The sequence below is a fragment of the Podarcis tiliguerta genome, assembly GCF_965153285.1.
Source record: "Podarcis tiliguerta genome assembly, chromosome: 8".
In the NCBI taxonomy this organism is placed as follows: domain Eukaryota; kingdom Metazoa; phylum Chordata; class Lepidosauria; order Squamata; family Lacertidae; genus Podarcis; species Podarcis tiliguerta.
The window spans coordinates 82,503,600-82,521,929 of record NC_139541.1 but is presented as its reverse complement, the minus strand read 5'-3'; the positions used below and the strand labels follow the sequence as shown (position 1 = coordinate 82,521,929).

General features: G+C 46.8%; 2 protein-coding genes and 1 long non-coding RNA gene across 3 annotated transcripts in view; 1 reads left to right on the top strand and 2 right to left on the bottom strand.

Moving 5' to 3' along the window:
• The window catches only part of LOC310684888, a 239,051-nt gene that overhangs the window by 177,577 nt on the left and 43,144 nt on the right, over positions 1-18,330 (top strand). The gene's annotated exons all lie outside the window — the stretch shown is intronic.
• Positions 1-18,330, bottom strand: part of LOC310684217 (uncharacterized protein) — a 43,505-nt gene that overhangs the window by 12,477 nt on the left and 12,698 nt on the right. The gene's annotated exons all lie outside the window — the stretch shown is intronic.
• LOC310684216 (uncharacterized protein) overlaps positions 3,762-18,330 on the bottom strand; it is a 34,584-nt gene continuing 20,015 nt past the window's right edge. Inside the window, exons 4-6 of the mRNA XM_083454889.1 lie at positions 7,017-7,099; positions 6,737-6,863; positions 3,762-5,854 (exon numbers count right to left, since the gene is read on the bottom strand). Coding sequence (XP_083311015.1) covers positions 3,765-5,854; positions 6,737-6,863; positions 7,017-7,099 — 2,300 coding nt within the window. The 3' untranslated portion in view covers positions 3,762-3,764. The remainder of the gene's footprint in view (positions 5,855-6,736; positions 6,864-7,016; positions 7,100-18,330) is intronic.

Here is an 18,330-nt window from a genome sequence, read left to right as displayed (position 1 = left end):
TTCAAAAACAGAAGCAATTACTTCCAGGTTTTCGGCATTTGAAAACTGAAACGTTCAACTTCGAAGACTCTAAAAAACCGAACTTCCGATGTATATCAAATAAGCTTTATTTATCTAGTATCCTTTAGATGTCACTATATAACCTTTCTTCTCCCGCCTAACAATCAGCAACGGAAATGAGGATGGAAACTTTGTACCTGGGATGCAACATCATATTGAAACAATGCAATGAGATTCTATTCGCTCTTAAATGCATTTCTGCCCTTCGCTCTTCCCTTCATCTTCTTCCTTCCATCTTTGAAGGGATACCCTGGAGGACCCTAAAGCAAACAAACTTTTCCTTCTCTTGCTCCCTTTGGCGTAGGATGAACCAAGAACTCTGCTTTCTCATGGTTACAATTCTTTCCTCTTGGCGTACACCCATTGTGAATGAACAGAGGACAGCAGAAAGGGAATCCTTGACTTAAGCTTCTCACAGAAGAAAGGAAAGTATTAAGTATGTGAATTGCTCATGTGATCAAAATTTGCTTCTACATCACCGGTTCATGACCCAGGGGAGGAAATACTTGAAACAAAAACTCAGAACCAAGAGAATGAGAGCAATCTCAGCATCCTGCAGGGACCTGGTTTATTCAAACTATTGCAATAGGACAGCCCGGCTAACCAGTTGTTCAGCAGAACGGCTAGTTCGAAAAGGCTACCAGGAGGCATGTTAGAAGAAAGATTATATACACGGCACACAAAGACTCATAAAATGCCACAACACTCTTCCACTTGCATCAAGAAAAGTTACAGGTCATGGGGTGCGTGGCTTCATGCGGATATCGACTCCTCTGAAATTACCTTGCGGTGTCCCAGAGTGCCCAGGTCATTTGGGTCTCATACGTCTCACTTTGACACCATGCCCATGGCAACCAGGACTTCCATTGGACTGTTGACATTTCAATCCCATATCTTACTTCCCTGGTACCAAAAGATGTCAAAGACCTTTGAGGAGATATGCGAGTTCTCACACGGATGCTAGCTCAACTCCTCCCTCTTTCTCCGAACATCACCTGCACTTCTAGGGTCAGATAAGGCTGGAAGCGGCAGGCAATGTACACATCACAGCTTCACACAGTGCAGGAGGGTGGCATGAGGATTACAAAATGCAGGCATACAAAAATCATGCCTAATACATTCTATTGAAAAGGCTAAATGCAATAAGTACTAGAACACTTCGGACAGAATAAAAGTCTTTAATATCTATTATTCAATCAACTATCACAAATTTTACCCCAAGTCCTTCCTAGGAAAGTTCAGCGTGGACAGCAATCTCATCAGTGTCACCAAATCACTCTTATCCCTCACACCAGGCATGATGTGAAGAAAATATTCAATGAATGAATCTTTATTTGCATCAGCCCCCCGCCATACCAATAAAACAACAATACAATATAATAATAATAATAATAATAATAATAATAATAATAATAATTTATATCTTTATTGTCATTGCCCTCTTCGGGGACAACGAAATTACTTGGCTGCTCCATAAAAACACTAATTAAACAATATAGTAAAATACAGCAAGGGCGATTAGATGACTTTCAAAGTCCGGGCTTCCAATTCAGGGCCGAGATCGCTCTGGAGAAGAAGCTGTTCTTAAGACGGCTCGTTCTTGTCTTCATCGTCCTGTATCTCCGTCCCGACGGCAAGAGCTCGAAGAGACAGTGACCAGGATGCGATGGATCTTTTACTATGTCCAGTGCCTTCCTATGGCACCTTGTGGCATAAATCTGCTCTAAGGTGGAGAGTGGGCAGCCAACAATGCTCTCTGCTGCCTTAACAACCCTGCGCAACCCCATCCTGTCCTGGGTAGTACAGCTTCCGTACCACACACATAAGCCATAAAGTGAGCACGCTCTCAATGGCACAGTGATAGAAGGCAAGCAGCAGTTTCTGCGGAAGATGGTTTTTCCTTAGTATTCTCAAAAAATACAGTCTCTGCTGCGCCTTCTTCACAAGCCCCCTTGTGTTGACACTCCAGGACAGATCCTCTTGTAATTCAATGCCCAAAAATCTGAACGTTGTTACCCTCTCCACACAGACCCCATCAATCAAAAGTGGCTGGACATTGCTCTTCTGTCTCCTGAAGTCCACCACAAGTTCCTTTGTCTTCCTTGTATTTATGAGCAAATTGTTAGCTCTGCACCACTCTGTCAGCCGCTCCACCTCATCTCTATAATCCATTTCACCCTCCCTTTCAGAGATGAGCCCAATCACGGTTGTGTCATCTGCAAATTTGACAACCCTATTACTAGGGTGAGTAGCGACACAATCGTACGTGTAAAGAATATAAAGGAGCGGACTGAGTACGCATCCCTGTGGTGTTCCTATGTTAGTCTTAAGCATATTAGAGGTATAAGGGCCCAACCGAACCCTCTGGGGGCGGTCTGACAAAAAGTCCAATATCCACCCACAAAGTGATAACGGAAGCCCCAGATCTTCCAGTTTAGACATCAGACGTTGTGGTAGAATGGTATTAAATGCCGAGCTAAAATCTAAAAAAAGCAGTCTGGCATACCCCCCCCCCCTGCTGCTCCAAATGTGCAAGGACGGCATGGAGGGCAATCGCCACAGCGTCCTCTGCCAATCTTTTCGTTTTATAAGCAAATTGGAATGTGTCCAGTCCCTCTGGTAGGCAGGCAATGACATAATTTCGTACCAGCTTTTCAAAGCACTTCATGATTATAGGTGTGAGTGCTACTGGACGAAAATCATTCAGATCTTCCGGGTTAGGTTTTTTTGCTATTGGAACGATAATAGAGGACTTTAGGCAGGATGGAACAATAGCCTGGGCTAGGGATTGATTTAAAATCCCAGTGAAAACTCCAGCTAGTTGATCTGCACAGTCTCTCAATACCCTTCCAGCTACCCCATCTGGCCCTGTGGCCTTCCTTGGGTTGATTCCCTTCAACACCTTCCTCATCTCTTCTTTTTCCAGAGACTACTACATTCCTTTGTACTGATGATGGTAATGGTGGTGATGATGGCAAAGCCTTCACAGGGAGTGGTGTTGGTGTTGGTAAAGCCTCAGCAGGTGTTGCTAGGCATTCAAATCCTCAGCGAGGGATGCCCCTCCCTCGTCTGCCAGGGAGTCCTTGGATTTACACCCTGTTAATTCTTGTACACCTTGCCACACCTGCCTGTTGTTGTTACTTTGTAGATGATTCTCCAGCCGCTGTCTATACGCCTCCTTTGCTACACGGATACCTCTCTTTAGATCGGCTCTAGCTAAGCTGTACAGCGACTTATTTCCACTTCTGAAAGCAGTATTTCTTGCCTTTAGCAACCCCTGGACCTCCCTTGTCATCCAGGGCTTCCTGTTTGGGTAGATCTTTATCCGGCGCCTCAGTGTTACATTGTCAGTGCAGAACCTAATATAGTCCAACACTATACAAAGAATAAAAATAAAATGTCCGTTATATAAAATGCACTGTAGGGTTTTGAGTCAATAGTCAACTAGTGGATCTTATTCTAATTGTCCCAGCTTTGCAACCCAATCCAAATTGCAACCTTTGCTGTCACCTGCTCATCTTGATCTGCCAAGAGAAAGGAAACTGTGAAGAAGGCATTAAACACCTTGGCCAAGAACTTGTAAATCAGTTCTTGGGTACGTTGTAGGAATTACTATAGGGCACCAGATGTGGCAAAGAACCCAACTGCAATTCTCACCTCATACAAACTAAGGTCTCCTGATATTAATCTGTATACAGCCACTACTATAATTTGCCCCCAATGTGCGTTCTTTGATGGGAAGCAAGGCGGGCGCTCTGACTGAAGCTCTTCCCACATTCTTGGCACTGAAATAGTTTTCTCTTGCTGTGAATTCTTTGATGGCTCGTGAGTTTGGCCTTCTCAATGAATCTCTTTCCACATTCCAAGCACTGATAGGGTTTCTCCCCTGTATGAATTTTGTGATGGGTTGTGAGATGGGCGCTCTGGGTGAATTTCTTTCCACATTCCAAGCACTGATATGGCTTCTCCCCTGTATGAATTCTTTGATGGACACTGAGAATGGCTCTTTGAATGAAGCTCTTTCCACATTCGAAACACTGATACGGCTTCTCCCCTGTATGGCTTCTCTGATGGGAAGTGAAACTTCTTTTCCAAGTGAAACTCTTTCCACATTCCAAGCACTGGTAGGGTTTCTCTCCTGAATGAATCCTCTGATGGACACTGAAATGGCATCTGTCAATGAAGCCCTTTCCACATTCCAAGCACTGATAAGGTTTTTCCCCTTTATGAATTCTCTCATGGGAAGTAAAATTGTTCTTTTTTCTGAAGCTCTTGCCACACTCTTGGCACCGATACAGTTTTTCCCCTGTATGACTTCTCTGATGGGAAGTTAAACTGCGCTTTTTTCTGAAGCCTTTGCCACATTCCAAGCACTGATAGGGTTTCTCCCCTGTATGAATTCTGTGATGGATTGTGAGATGGGTGCTCTGGGTGAATTTCTTTCCACATTCCAAGCACTGATATGGCTTTTCCCCTGTATGAATTCTGAGATGGACATTGAGCTGGCCTTGGTGACTGAAGCTCTTTCCACATTCCAAGCACTGATAGGGTGTCTCTCCGGTATGAATTGTTTGATGGGCCATGAGGTGGCCTCTTTGAAGGAAGCTCTTGCCACATTCCAAGCACTGATATGGCTTCTCCCCTGTATGAATTCTGTGATGGACATTGAGCTGGCCTTGGTGACTGAAGCTCTTTCCACATTCCAAGCACTGATAGGGTGTCTCTCCGGTATGAATTCTCTGATGGACAGTGAGCTGGCTTCTTCGAAAGAAGCTCTTGCCACACTCCAAGCAGTGATAAGGTTTCTCCCCTGTATGAATTCTCCGATGGGAATTTAAACTGCCCTTTTGACTGAAGCTCCTTCCACACTCTTGGCACTGATAGGGTTTCTCCCCTGTATGAATTCTCTGATGGACAGTTAGATTGTTTCTCTCCCAGAAGCTCTTTCCGCATTCCAAACACTGATAGGGTTCTCCCCCTATATGAATTCTCTGATGGACAGTGAGCTGGCTTCTTCGAAAGAAGCTCTTGCCACACTCCAAGCACCGATATGGTTTTTCCCCTGTATGAATTCTCTGATGGGAATTTAAACTGCCCTTTTGAGTGAAGCTCCTTCCACACTCTTGGCACTGATAGGGGTTCTCCCCTGTATGAATTCTCTGATGGACAGTGAGCTTGTTTCTCTCCCTGAAGCTCTTTCCACATTCCAAGCACTGATAAGGTTTCTCACCTGTATGAATTCTCTGATGGGAAGTGAAACTTATTTTCCAAGTGAAAGTCTTTCCACATTGCAAGCACTGATATGGTTTCCCCCCAGAATGAAGTATGTGATGGGAAGTGAGCTGGGTGCTCTGACTGAAGCTCTTTCCACATTCAAAGCATCGATAAGGTTTCTCCCTCGAATGAATCCTCTGATGGACAGTGAGTTGGCGTCTGTCAATGAAGCCCCTTCCACACTCCAAGCACTGGTAGGGTTTTTCCCCTGTATGAATTCTCTGATGGGTAGTTAAACTGCCCTTTTGACTGAAGCTCTTTCCACACTCTTGGCACTGATAGGGTTTCTCCCCTGTATGAATTCTCTGATGGACAGTGAGCTTGTTTCTCTCCCTGAAGCTCTTTCCACATTCCAAGCACTGATAGAGTTTCTTCTCAAGGGGATTTCTTTGATCTGAAGTGGAATGGGAGCTCTGACTGAAGCTCTCTCTGCACTCTGAATATGGATAGGACTTCCCCACTCTGTGGATTTTGTCGTGGTCTCCCTCGTTCTTCAGCTGCAATTCATCACCACCTGCAACTGAGAGAGAAATACATTGGAGCCTCAGGAAGCAATGGAGCCCCCAATTATGGAGTAGTGCTAAGTAATGCTTGTGACCCAGGAAGAACTGAAGGGAGTTAGATGTGAGGTCTCCCTACAGGGTTCACTCCCTGAGATTCAAAAAGCCTGGTTATATTCTGGGATGGATTTTGTTTGGCCCAATGTCACTCGTCTCTTTGTTCAACCCAGGACAGAAAGTAGCAAGAACAGAAACAAAAAATCTGAAGCTACTTGAACTTCCTGAATCCCTTTAGAAGCCTACATTTAAGAAGGCCTTGTGCAGTTCAGAGAAGCCTCGGAAAAATACGGAGGGGTATCTTATCTCCCCCAGAGGCTCTTCAGCTGAGCTCCTTTCCCCCTGCTCAGCACCCTATGCTTCTGGTGGCCCTGGCCCTATGAGGGGAAGGAGAGGGGTCAGCCTTCCTTCTCCTCCTCCTCTGCATCTGGCCAGACGGTTCCCAGCCCTCCTGGAGTCATGGCTGCTTTCCTGAGGCCCTTCCTGTGCTGCTGCCCCTGGAGAAGGGGCCCTGATGGGAGGCTGTGGGGCTGCAGACAGGCCAGCCCTTCAAGAGAAAAGGGGAGCCATCTTGGAGGGGGGTAGGCATGATGATGATAATGATAATAATTGTAATAATTGTATTATTTATAACCCGCCCATCTTGCTGGGTTTCATGCTTTATAAAGGCAGAACTGGAGGAAGAATATTCACAGGGTAAGCAGCCAATACTCTTCAATCCAAGATTTTCTGTGGGAGTGTTAGAATCCCAGGGGCTGTGGGTGTTGAGCCCCATTGAAAAATCCGAGGCTCCACCCATCTCTTGAATTTCAAAGGAGATAGGATGATCCAAGAGGAAGCCTTACCCAGAGAGTCCAAGATCCCATGATTCTCCTCCGTGACTTCCTTGTGCAGAGCTCTCTGGTCAGGATCCAGCAACGCCCACTCCTCGTCTGTGAAATGCACAGCTACATCTTCAAAGCACACTGGACCCTAAAAGAAAAGGAAAAAGGTTGTCCTCTTAGAAAACATCAAGGTGCCTATTTTAGCATTCAGCCCTTCTTTCCTAGGCGGTTCCTCCCACCTTTCCTCTGTGTCCAACCCGTCCATGACATCCTCTTTCCCCACATGGCTCCTTCCTCCTACCTGCTCTGCTTCCACAGGGGCAGCTTCCCCTTCACCACCAAGAAAAGATGGACAAACAGGTCTTGCTGGCATCGTTCGGTCTCCTACGAGAGAAAAAGGTAAGTGCATGCTTCACTCAGAAGGAAAACTACAGGTGGGCCTTCCAAAAAGTAAGAGTAGCCACGTAAACGTGGACGTTAGTAACCATTTCACAAATTAGTTGTGCTAAAATACATCTCCCCTCCTCTGGGCTCTTGGCCCCCTGTGACCTCCACCAAAAGATGAGAATAATTCACGGATTAGTTTCAAAATCCACAACATGTGATAAAATGGGGGAGGAAATACTCCTCCCTCCTTACCCAGTGGCCTTACTCTGGAGTCCAATGGAGATCTCTCTGCCTCAGAGGAATCCAGACCCATTTCTGGAAACTGATCCTTCCCCTGCAAGAGCAACAAGCATTCAAAAGAATTAGATTAGAACTGGAATGGCAAAGCACACAAACACTTTAGGGGTATCAGATATCATTCCTCGGATGCTTTCCAAAAAAAATGACAAAATTAGTAGAGAATTGGGGGAAACTCTCAGAGTTCAGAGCCCCTTGGGAGTATCCAGAGGAAAGTCTCTCTCACCTGCTGCTCTGCCTGACTCAGGAGGAAACCTTCAGCCAGGGCCACCGCCTGGGAACTGGTCTCTGCTCCACATTCCCTCACCCAGCTCTCCATCTCTGGTGGAAGGACAGCCAGGAACTGCTCCAAGATCACCAGGTCCAGCATCTCAGCTTTCGTGTGCCTTTCTGGTTTCAGCCACTGACGGCAAAGGTGGTAGAGTCGGTTGCAAACCTCTCGGGGTCCTTTGGCCTCCTGGTAGCAAAGCCGCCTGAGCTGCTGGCTCTGCACATCTGAGCGGAGGGTGTCCTCCTCACCCAGGATCCTCTGGGCAGACTTTCCCCAGATTCCTCCATGGCTAAAGGTTTCGATGGAATGAAGTACTCCTGCTTCAGGCCCTGCTGAGTCTTGCTCATCCATCTCTGTTCTCAGGACACCTCCAGGAAATCGAAAGACGTCCCTACATCTTCTGCCAAGCTCTGCCTGTCCTAATGAGTGGTTTTAGCAAATCCTAAAAAGAAAATATATTTTTCTGATATACAGTGGTGCCTCACAATACGAAAATAATTCGTTCCGCGAGTTTTTTTGTCTAGCGAATTTTTCGTCTTGCGAAGCACGGTTTCCCATAGGAATGCATTGAAAATCAATTAATGCGTTCCTATGGTCAAAAAAGGGACGCGGGTGGCGCTGTGGGTTAAAGCCTCAGTGCCTAGGGCTTGCCAATCGAAAGGTCGGCGGTTCGAATCCCCGCGGCGGGGTGCGCTCCCGCTGTTCGGTCCCAGCGCCTGCCAACCTAGCAGTTCGAAAGCACCCCTGAGTGCAAGTAGATAAATAGGGACCGCTTACTAGCGGGAAGGTAAACGGCGTTTCCGTGTGCGGCTCTGGCTCGCCAGAGCAGCGATGTCACGCTGGCCACGTGACCCGGAAGTGTCTTCGGACAGCGCTGGCCCTTGGCCTCTTTGAGTGAGATGGGCGCACAACCCTAGAGTCTGTCAAGACTGGCCCGTACGGGCAGGGGTACCTTTACCTTTACCTTATGGTCAAAAAAAGTCGGAACAAAGCCAAATTTGGTACAATATCAGTTTATTAAGTGCTCTTTAAAGTCACACATACTCTAAAGAGCATTTCAAAAATGGAAGGAAAAATAACTTATCTTTGTAGACATGGCAGAGAAGCATTTTCTAAGACTCTGGGGGACGACTCAAAGACGGTTCCTCTTCTCCTCTTTGCTTCTTGGTGAAGAACTTGTCCATGGTCTGCTGTTTCATCCGCCTTTTCAGGACCTCCCTGAAAGACGGCATGACCCTCGTGTCGAAACTGTACGCAAGGTCATGGGTCAGGTCCTTGTCATGGTGGTGCCGCTCTGCAAAAGCCTGCACATCTTTCCACTTGAGACAAATGTCCCTCAGTTCTTTGGAGGACAGCCGTTCCTCAGTTGCTTCCTCATCTTCCAGCGAGGCCTGCTCCTGCACAGCCCCTGCCTGCAGTTCAACAAGCTCCTGGGTGGCCCACAACAGATCAGGCAATTATTCTTTATCACTTAGCCCGGAAATACTCGACACCTCGACGGGGCCAACTTTGCGCAGCTTTCATAGATTTGAAAGCTGCGTTTGACAGTATTCCGAGGAACTTACTTTGGGATAAACTTGCCTGTTGGGGAATAGATAGAAGGCTTCTGTGGCTTATCTCCCAACTTCATGCCGGGTCCGGGTGAGATTATCCCCTGCTGGAGACCTGACCAATCCAGTGCCAGTAAATAGGGGTGTTCGCCAGGGTTGTATTCTAGCGCCTCTTCTTTTTAACTTATTTATCAGTGATATGAGGAACCCATTAGCCGTTTCACAAAAATTTATCCACGCCCCGTGTATAGCAGATTACCGTTGCCCTTTACTTCTCTACGCAGATGACGCGGTACTACTCTCTTACTCCAGAGTGGGTTTAAGGAGGGCGCTAAAGATCTTTGCGACATATTGCCACTCTAATCACCTGTCTATCAACCACACCAAGTCCAAAGTACTGATATTTTCAAGGAGTCGAAAACTTTATTCATGGAAACTGGAGGGCACGAAAACCAAACAAGTACATAAATTTAAATATTTAGGAATTTATTTTCAATACAACTTAGGGTGGAAAGCGCACGTTGAGTATCTTCAAAATAAGACAAAGGCCCTTTCATACTCCCTCCTCTGTTTTTTCTACTCTGAGGGGGCCCTATTCATCCCTGCGGCCTTGAAAGTGTAAAGCATTAAAGTGATGGCTACAATAGCCTATGCCGCACCTTTATGGGCTGCCTTTGCAAACCTCTCACCTTTAGAGTCACTTCAAAGCCAATTCTTACGCCGACTTCTAAAATTACCAACATGCGTAAGTAATGCGGCTATTCGCCTAGAAATGAAGATCCCCTCAGTGGAGTTAGTTATATGGAGGAGAGTTTTGATTTATTGGATATCACTTTGGCATAAACTCCCGAATCACTATCTCATTCAATGCATGTGGCGTGATGACTTCACAAATTTGTGGTCAGGAAAAATCCATGCCAAACTGCTGTCCTATGAGATCTCACCCACTGAATTGCTCAAGCTGGACCTAAATGTGGCAAAAAGGTGTATAAACCAAAGGCTGGATGACGCGGAGCTATACCAAAATTTCGTAGCTGCTGGTGGAGTATGCTCACCGTTAAACTTTGGCATAACCCCCATCTACCGCGCTCCGTCCTATTTAACATCGCTTATGGCCGCGTCTCACCGATATGCCTTCATTAGAGCTAGGTTCAATGTCTTTCCAACAAACGTGCTGAGACATAGATTTTCTAAGGGCCAAGTCCCTTCAATGTGTGCTTGTGAAATGAAAACATCCGAATCTCTTCATCATGTTATGTTTATTTGCCCTTTATATAGCTCAGCCCGTGCTAGCATACTAAATTCCATAATCCAGCCTATGGCTGGCAAACCAGTAGACCTACAGCTTGCCTGGGCACTTCAGGATGTGGATCCTTATATTACCCTACAGGTTGCTAAATCCCTAACAGCCGTCCTCTCGTATAAGAGACGGAATAGAATGTTAGCTGATTATTGACAGCTATAAGAATTTTTTATAATGCCATCAGATACTGATTTTAGAGTAGTCCTTAAAATTTTTTAACTTTAACAAACTTTTCTTATGAATGGCTAATATATGTCCTTGTGAGTTGTGAACGGTGTCATACTACGTGTGTTTTGTATGAGTCCGCTGTTTTATTTGATTTGTTTTGTTCTGTTGTGTTGTGTTTCATTATGGGCGTAAAGCCGAATAAAGATTTTTTTTGAGCTCCTGGGTGGTCAGCTCGTGGTCGTGCTCCTCCACCAGCTCGCTGACGTCCTCCTCTGTGACCTCCAGGCCCATGCTCCTCCCCAGGGAAACAATGTCCTGCACCACTGTTGACTCTGGTGCATCAGAGTCACTTGGTGCCACACAGTCTGGCCACAGGCTGCGCCAAGCGCAATTCAAATTCCTCTGGCTGATCCCGTTCCAGGCCGTGGTGATCATCTTCAAGCAGGTGACGATGTCAAAGTGCTCCTTCCAGAATTCCCGCAGGGTGATGGTGGTGCAATCGGTCACCTCGAGGCATCGCCTGAAAAGCTCCTTGGTGTACAGTTTCTTGAAATTGGCGATGACCTGCTGATCCATCGGCTGGAGAAGTGGCGTGGTGTTAGGCGGCAGGAACATGATGTTTATGAAGCTGAACTCCTCCAACAAGTCCGCCTCAAGGCCTTTAGGATGAGCAGGAGCATTGTCCATCACGAGCAAAGCCTTCAGTGGCAGGTCATTGTCCAGCAGGTACTGTTTGACAGCAGGGCCAAAAGCAAGATTGACCCAGTCCACAAACAGCACACGTGTGACCCAAGCCCTACTGTTGGATCGCCACATGACACTCAGCTGCTCCTTGTCGACCTTGTGTCTCTTGAAGGCCCGTGGGTTCTCAGAGTGGTACACCAGCAGGGGCTTGATCTTCAGGTCGCCGCTTGCGTTGGCACAGAAGAGCAGGGTCAGACGGTCCTTCATGGGCTTGTGGCCAGGCAACCTGGCCTCCTCCTGAGTGATGAATGTCCTTTTGGGCATCCTCTTCCAAAACAGCCCGGTCTCGTCACAGTTGAAGACCTGCTGTGGAACGTAGCCCTCCGTCTTCACAACCTCCAGGAACTCCGCTGCAAAGTCTTCAGCCGCAGGAACATCTGAAATGGCAGCCTCTCCATGCCTGACCACCCTGTGGATTCCAGATCTGGTCTTGAACCGGTCAAACCAGCCTCTACTTGCCTTGAAGACTTCAGGCTCGCCTGAGGTTCCTGGCTGTTGCTGGACGAGGTCTGCGTGCAAGGCCTTGGCCTTCTCACAAATGGCGGCCTCAGTCACTGTGTCCCCTGCACGCCGCTTCTCTTCTAACCAGATGAGCAGCAGCTTCTCCACCTCCTCCAGAACAGCTGGGCGGTTCTTGACGATCCTGGTGACTCCCTTGGCCACGTCCGTCACAAGGATCTTCTCCCTCATCTTCAGGATGGTCCCGATGGTGGATGGATTCCTCCCGTACTCCCTGGCGAGGTCCGTCACACGCATTCCACTGTCGTGCTTCCGGATGATCTCCTTCTTCATTTCCAGGGTGACCTTCTCCTTCTTCCTCTCGCCGGCCTCCGCAGCAGCAGTCTTCTTGGGCCCCATGGCAGCACTGCTCCTACTTTCGTAAACCCCAAAAAGAGAAAATCAGTGCTGCGCATCCAAAAAATCCAAAAGCACCAAACCTCCCATAAAACAATTCCCTGACCCCCCTCTAGCCACCCTGCACACAGAAATCCAAAGCCAGATTTTTTTTTTTCAAAAAAGGCAGTTTGGCCCAATGGTCACAGGAAGTCAGAAAAAATCAGAACCCCCCCCAAGCTTCCAGATTCCTGCAAACCCCTTCTCAACAACTCCCTGAACCACCCCCCAGCCACCCTGCACACAAAAATCCAAAGCCAGAATTTTTTTTTCAAAAAAGGCAGTTTGGCCCAATGGTCCCAAAAAATCAGAAAAAATCAGAACCCCCCCCCCCAAGCTTCCAGATTCCTGCAAACCCCTTCTCAACAGAAATCCACAGCCAGAATTTTTTTTAAAAAAAATGCAGTTTGCCCCAATGGTCACAAAAAATCATAAAAAATCAGAAAAACCCCCCACAAGCTTCCAGATTCCTGCAAACCCCTTCTCAACAGTTCCCTGAACCCCCGCCCCCAGCCACCCACCACTCAGAAATCCAAAGCCAGAATTTTTTTTCAAAAAATGCAGTTTGCCCCAATGGTCACAAAAAATCATAGAAAATCAGAAAAAAACCCCACTAGCTTCCAGATTCCTGCAAACCCCTTCTCAACAGTTCCCTGAACCCCCCCAGCCACCCTCCACTCAGAAATCCAAAGCCAGACAATTTTTTCTTAAAAAAAGGCAGTTTGCCCCAATGGTCCCAAAAAATCAGAAAACATCAGAAAAAACCCCACAAGCTTCCAGATTCTTGCAGACCCTTCCCCAACACCAAGTCCTTCAATTCCTAACACCCCAACCCAAAATCCAAAAACCCAAAAAAAGTTTCTAGAAGTTTTAAAAGTTTAACTTACCAAATGGCTGCAAAAGAAGTTCTGGAAAATCTTCAAAAAATCACAGAAGTCTTCAAAAATCGCAGAAATCGCAAAAACGGCTACCAGACCGCGTGCTATGAGTTGCTCCTCGAAATCAAGTCGCAACTGCACCTCTTGAAGCAATGCACCCTGGGTTTTAACGGTTTTAAGAAAAAGGAAACAAACTTGCAAGACGTTTTTGTCTTGCGAAGCAAGCCCATGGGGAAATTCGTCTTGCGAAGCACCTCTGAAAACGGAAAACCCTTTCGTCTTGCAGGTTTTTCGTCTTGCGAGGCATTTGCCTTGCGGGGCACTACTGTACCGGTAAATCTGATACACAGTCAGGTGAATAGAAATATTCCCTTGGCAAGTGTGGATGAGTCTTGCTAGGAACCAGGGCTGGACTGCACCACAACTCAGACTGAGCTTTCTTTAAAAAATAAAGGAAGGAAGGAAGGAAGGAAGGATGTCATCTGGACCCAGGGCAATAGTGGGGGTCCCTCCCACCCCCAAATGTCAGGCCACATTTTTTTCCTGCTTCTGCCTCATGTTCCAGCACTTGCAATCTCCTACATTCTCAAGACTCCTGGGGTGGGTCCCTCTCTCTTTATTCTGAGGGCCAGATCTTTACCTAGCCAAAGAACAGGTAGGTGGGACCAAATAACTTGTGGGTGAGGCCAAAAGACGGTGTTTTAAATAGAGAGAGATATAGGATTTCGCTTATTTCTGTGATAGTAACAATTTTATACTCTTCTTAATATTGTGATATGCTGTTTTAATCTGCCATGGGAATTTTGGGTGAACATCAAGTAATTGATTATGATGATGGGGGGGGGGGAGCTTGTCACAGGAGGAGGGGAGATCAGCTAGAATCATCCCTACCTCTTGGCCTCCCTCATCTGAATCTCCTGCCTCTGGATCTACATTGCTCTCTGCCACAGATTCCCCTTGCTCACTAAGCCCCGTTACCCCTTCCGCTTCAGACACCTCCTCCTCCCAGGCTTCTCCCTCTGACCACTCATCATTGCCCCCAAACCCCTCCCCTGGCCCAGAGCCGCCTTCCCTTGTGGGTTCCCCAGCTGGTCCCCTCACCATTCCTCTGTGCCCACCCAGTCCATGCAGCTTCCTCCTTGCATCCTTTATTCTGTTGTCACCAGGTTGGGCTCTGCTTTCCTTTTGGGTGAAGACAGTCCAGCCTCCTGTTCTCTCAGGTGCCAACCTGGGGCCTCTTCTGGGAAGCCCACCAGCAGGGCTGGAGCCCAGGGCAACTCTCTCGCCCTGCACTTCCCAACAGCTGGCATTCAGAAGCGTGGCAGCCTCCAACTGTGGGGGCCAGGAGCCTGAATCGGCCTCATCCTCTTCTAAAGCCATCTGGCTTGGTGGCCATCCCTTCCTCCTGTGGATGGGAGTTCCATGGGTCTAACTGCGCACTGTGACATGGAAGGACTTTGTTTATCATAGAGGCCAAGGTTTTAGTTCTACTCACCTAAACATTAGGAAGAACTTCCTGACAGTAAGAGCTGTTTGACAGTGGAATTTGCTGCCAAGGAGTGTGGTGGAGTCTCCTTCTTTGGAGGTCTTTAAGCAGAGGCTTGACAACCATATGTCAGGAGTGCTCTGATGGTGTTTCCTGCTTGGCAGGGGGTTGGACTCGATGACCCTTGTGGTCTCTTCCAACTCTATGATTCTATGTTTCCACCTGGGCTAACGAATGTAATTGATTCCTCAATCCCATCGGGATTCCATTGCATCCCCTTTTCTTCCTGACTCAAGGCCCCCCCCCTCCCCAAAGAGGCAAGCCGCGTCTTGATGCTAAGGAAGAAGGGACTTGCAGACCTCCTGCTACTTGCAGCCTCCCTGGTTTTGCAGAGAGGAAGGGGGGCAGAGCCTCTTATTCCTGGCTTGGGGATCCCCCTGCAGGAGCTGAGCAGGCTCCCCATGGACCCTCCCCACTTCTCCCCAATGCACCCTAAGGCAGAAAAGAGAGGAAACTCACCAGGTCCCAGAAGGGAAACTGCAGCGGAGACGAAAGCCACCTTCCCCCTCTTGCAGGGAGGAAGCTGGGAAAGTGGGATGGGCTTCTGCTCGGGAGGACCGCATCCCCCCCCCCTTTGTTTCCTGTCCTCTCTGGGAATGCAGCTCCGTTCCTTTTAACCCTTGGCGAGCCGGGCGCCCCAGCTTCCCCACAGCACCTTGAAAGGACCGAGACCTGAACTCTGAGGCCAAACACTGCCTTAAAACCGCACCTGCCTCTTCCCAACCCCATTTCCGTCGGCGTTACTCTCTTATTTTTTCTTCCTAATACAGTGGTACCTCGGGTTACGAACTTAATTCGTTCTGAAGGTCTCCTGAGGTACCACTTTAGCTAATGGGGCCTCCTGCTGACGCCGTGCGATTTCTGTTCTCATCCTGAGGTAAAGTACTTAACCTGAGGTACTACTTCCGTGTTAGTGCAGTCTGTAACCTGAAGTGTTTGCAACCTGAGGTGTTTGTAACCCAAGGCACCACTGTAAAGCATTTTCCTTTTAATATATATTTTCCCAAATAAAGAAAACCCTTCTTGTGATATGTGGAAGCTCTAGATAAACTTACATACAGTGGTACCTTGGGTTAAGTACTTAATTCGTTCTGGAGGTCCGTTCTTAACCTGAAGCACCACTTTAACTAATGGGGCTTCCTGCTGCTGCCACGCCGCCGGAGCATGATTTCTGTTCTCATCCTGAAGCAAAGTTCTTAACCCGAGGTACTATTTCTGGGTTAGCGGAGTCTGTAACCTAAAGTGTATGTGACCTGAGGTACCACTGTATAACTATTTGTATCACTATGTAGAACTAAAATCCGTTAGACATTCGAAAACTCAGGCGCAAATGAAAAAATGGAAAAACATGCAGCGGAAGCTGTTCAACGTCCAAGGCGCGTTCGAAAACAGAAGCAATTACTTCCAGGTTTTCGGCATTTGAAAACCAAAACGTTCAGCTTCAAAGACTCTAAAAAACTGAACTTCCGATGTATATCAAATAAGCTTTATTGGTCTTGTATCCTTTAGATGTCACTATATAAACTTGCTTCTCCCGCCTCACAATCAGCAACGGAAATGAGGATGAAAACTTTGTACCGGGGATGCAACATTATATTGAAACAATGCAATTAGATTCTATTCCCTCTTAAATGCATTTCTGCCCTTCGCTCTTCCCTTCATCTTCTTCCTTCCATCTTTGAAGGCATACCCTGGAGGACCCTAAAGCAAACAAACTTATCCTTCTCTTGCTCCCTTTGGCGTAGGATGAACCAAGAACTCTGCTTCCTCATGGATACAATTCTTTCCTCTTGGCATACGCCCATTGTGAATGATCAGAGGACAGCAGAAAGGGAACCCTTGACTTAAGCTTCTCACAGAAAAAAGGAAAATATTAAGTATGTGAATTGTTCATTTGATCAGAATTTGCTTCTACATCACCGGTTTGTGACCCAGGGGAGGAAATACTTGAAACAAAAACTCAGAACCAAGAGAATGAGAGCAATCTCAGCATCCTGCAGGGACCTGGTTTATTCAAACTATTGCAATAGGACAGCCCGGCTAACCAGTTGTTCAGCAGAACAGCTAGTTCAAAAAGACTGCCAGGAGGCATGTTAGAAGAAAGATTATATGCACAGCACACAAAGACTCATAAAATGCCACAACACTCTTCCACTTGCATCAAGAAAAATTACAGGTCATGGGGTGCGTGCCTTCATGCGGATATCGACTCCTCTGAAAATACCTTGCTGTGTCCCAGAGTGCCCAGGTCATTTGGGTCTCATACGTCTCACTTTGACACCATGCCCATGGCAACCAGGACTTCCATTGGATTGTTGACATTTCAATCCCATATCTTACTTCCCTGGTACCAAAAGATGTCAAAGACCTTTGAGGAGATATGAGAGTTCTCATACGGATGCTAGCTCAACTCCTCCCTCTTTCTGAAAACATCACCTGCGCTTCTAGGGTCAGATAAGGCTGGAAGCGGCAGGCAATGTACACATCACAGCTTCACACAGTACAGGAGGGTGGCATGAGGATTACAAAATGCAGGCATACAAAAATCATGCCCAATACATTCTATTGAAAAGGCTAAATGCAATAAGTACTAGAACACTTCGGACAGAATAAAAGTCTTTAATATCTATTATTCAATCAACTATCACAAATTTTACTCCAAGTCCTTCCTAGGAAAGTTCAGCGTGGACAGCAATCTCATCAGTGTCACCAAATCACTCTTATCCCTCACACCAGGCATGATGTGAAGAAAATATTCAATGAATGAATCTTTATTTGCATCAGCCCCCCACCATACCAATAAAACAACAATACAATATAATAATAATAATAATAATAATAATAATAATAATAATAATAATAATAATATCTTTATTGTCATTGCCCTCTTTGGGGACAACGAAATTACTTGGCTGCTCCATAAAAACACTAATTAAACAATATAGTAAAATACAGCAAGGGTGATTAGGTGACTTTCAAAATCCGGGCTTCCCATTCAGGGCCGAGATCGCTCTGGAGAAGAAGCTGTTCTTAAGACGGCTCGTTCTTGTCTTCATCGTCCTGTATCTCCGTCCCGACGGCAAGAGCTCGAAGAGACAGTGACCAGGATGCGATGGATCTTTTACTATGTCCAGTGCCTTCCTATGGCACCTTGTGGCATAAATCTGCTCTAAGGTGGAGAGTGGGCAGCCAACAATGCTCTCTGCTGCCTTAACAACTCTGCGCAACCCCATCCTGTCCTGGGTAGTACAGCTTCCGTACCACACACATAAGCCATAAAGTGAGCACGCTCTCAATGGCACAGTGATAGAAGGCAAGCAGCAGTTTCTGCGGAAGATGGTTTTTCCTTAGTATTCTCAAAAAATACAGTCTCTGCTGCGCCTTCTTCACAAGCCCCCTTGTGTTGACACTCCAGGACAGATCCTCTTGTAATTCAATGCCCAAAAATCTGAACGTTGTTACCCTCTCCACACAGACCCCATCAATCAAAAGTGGCTGGACATTGCTCTTCTGTCTCCTGAAGTCCACCACAAGTTCCTTTGTCTTCCTTGTATTTATGAGCAAATTGTTAGCTCTG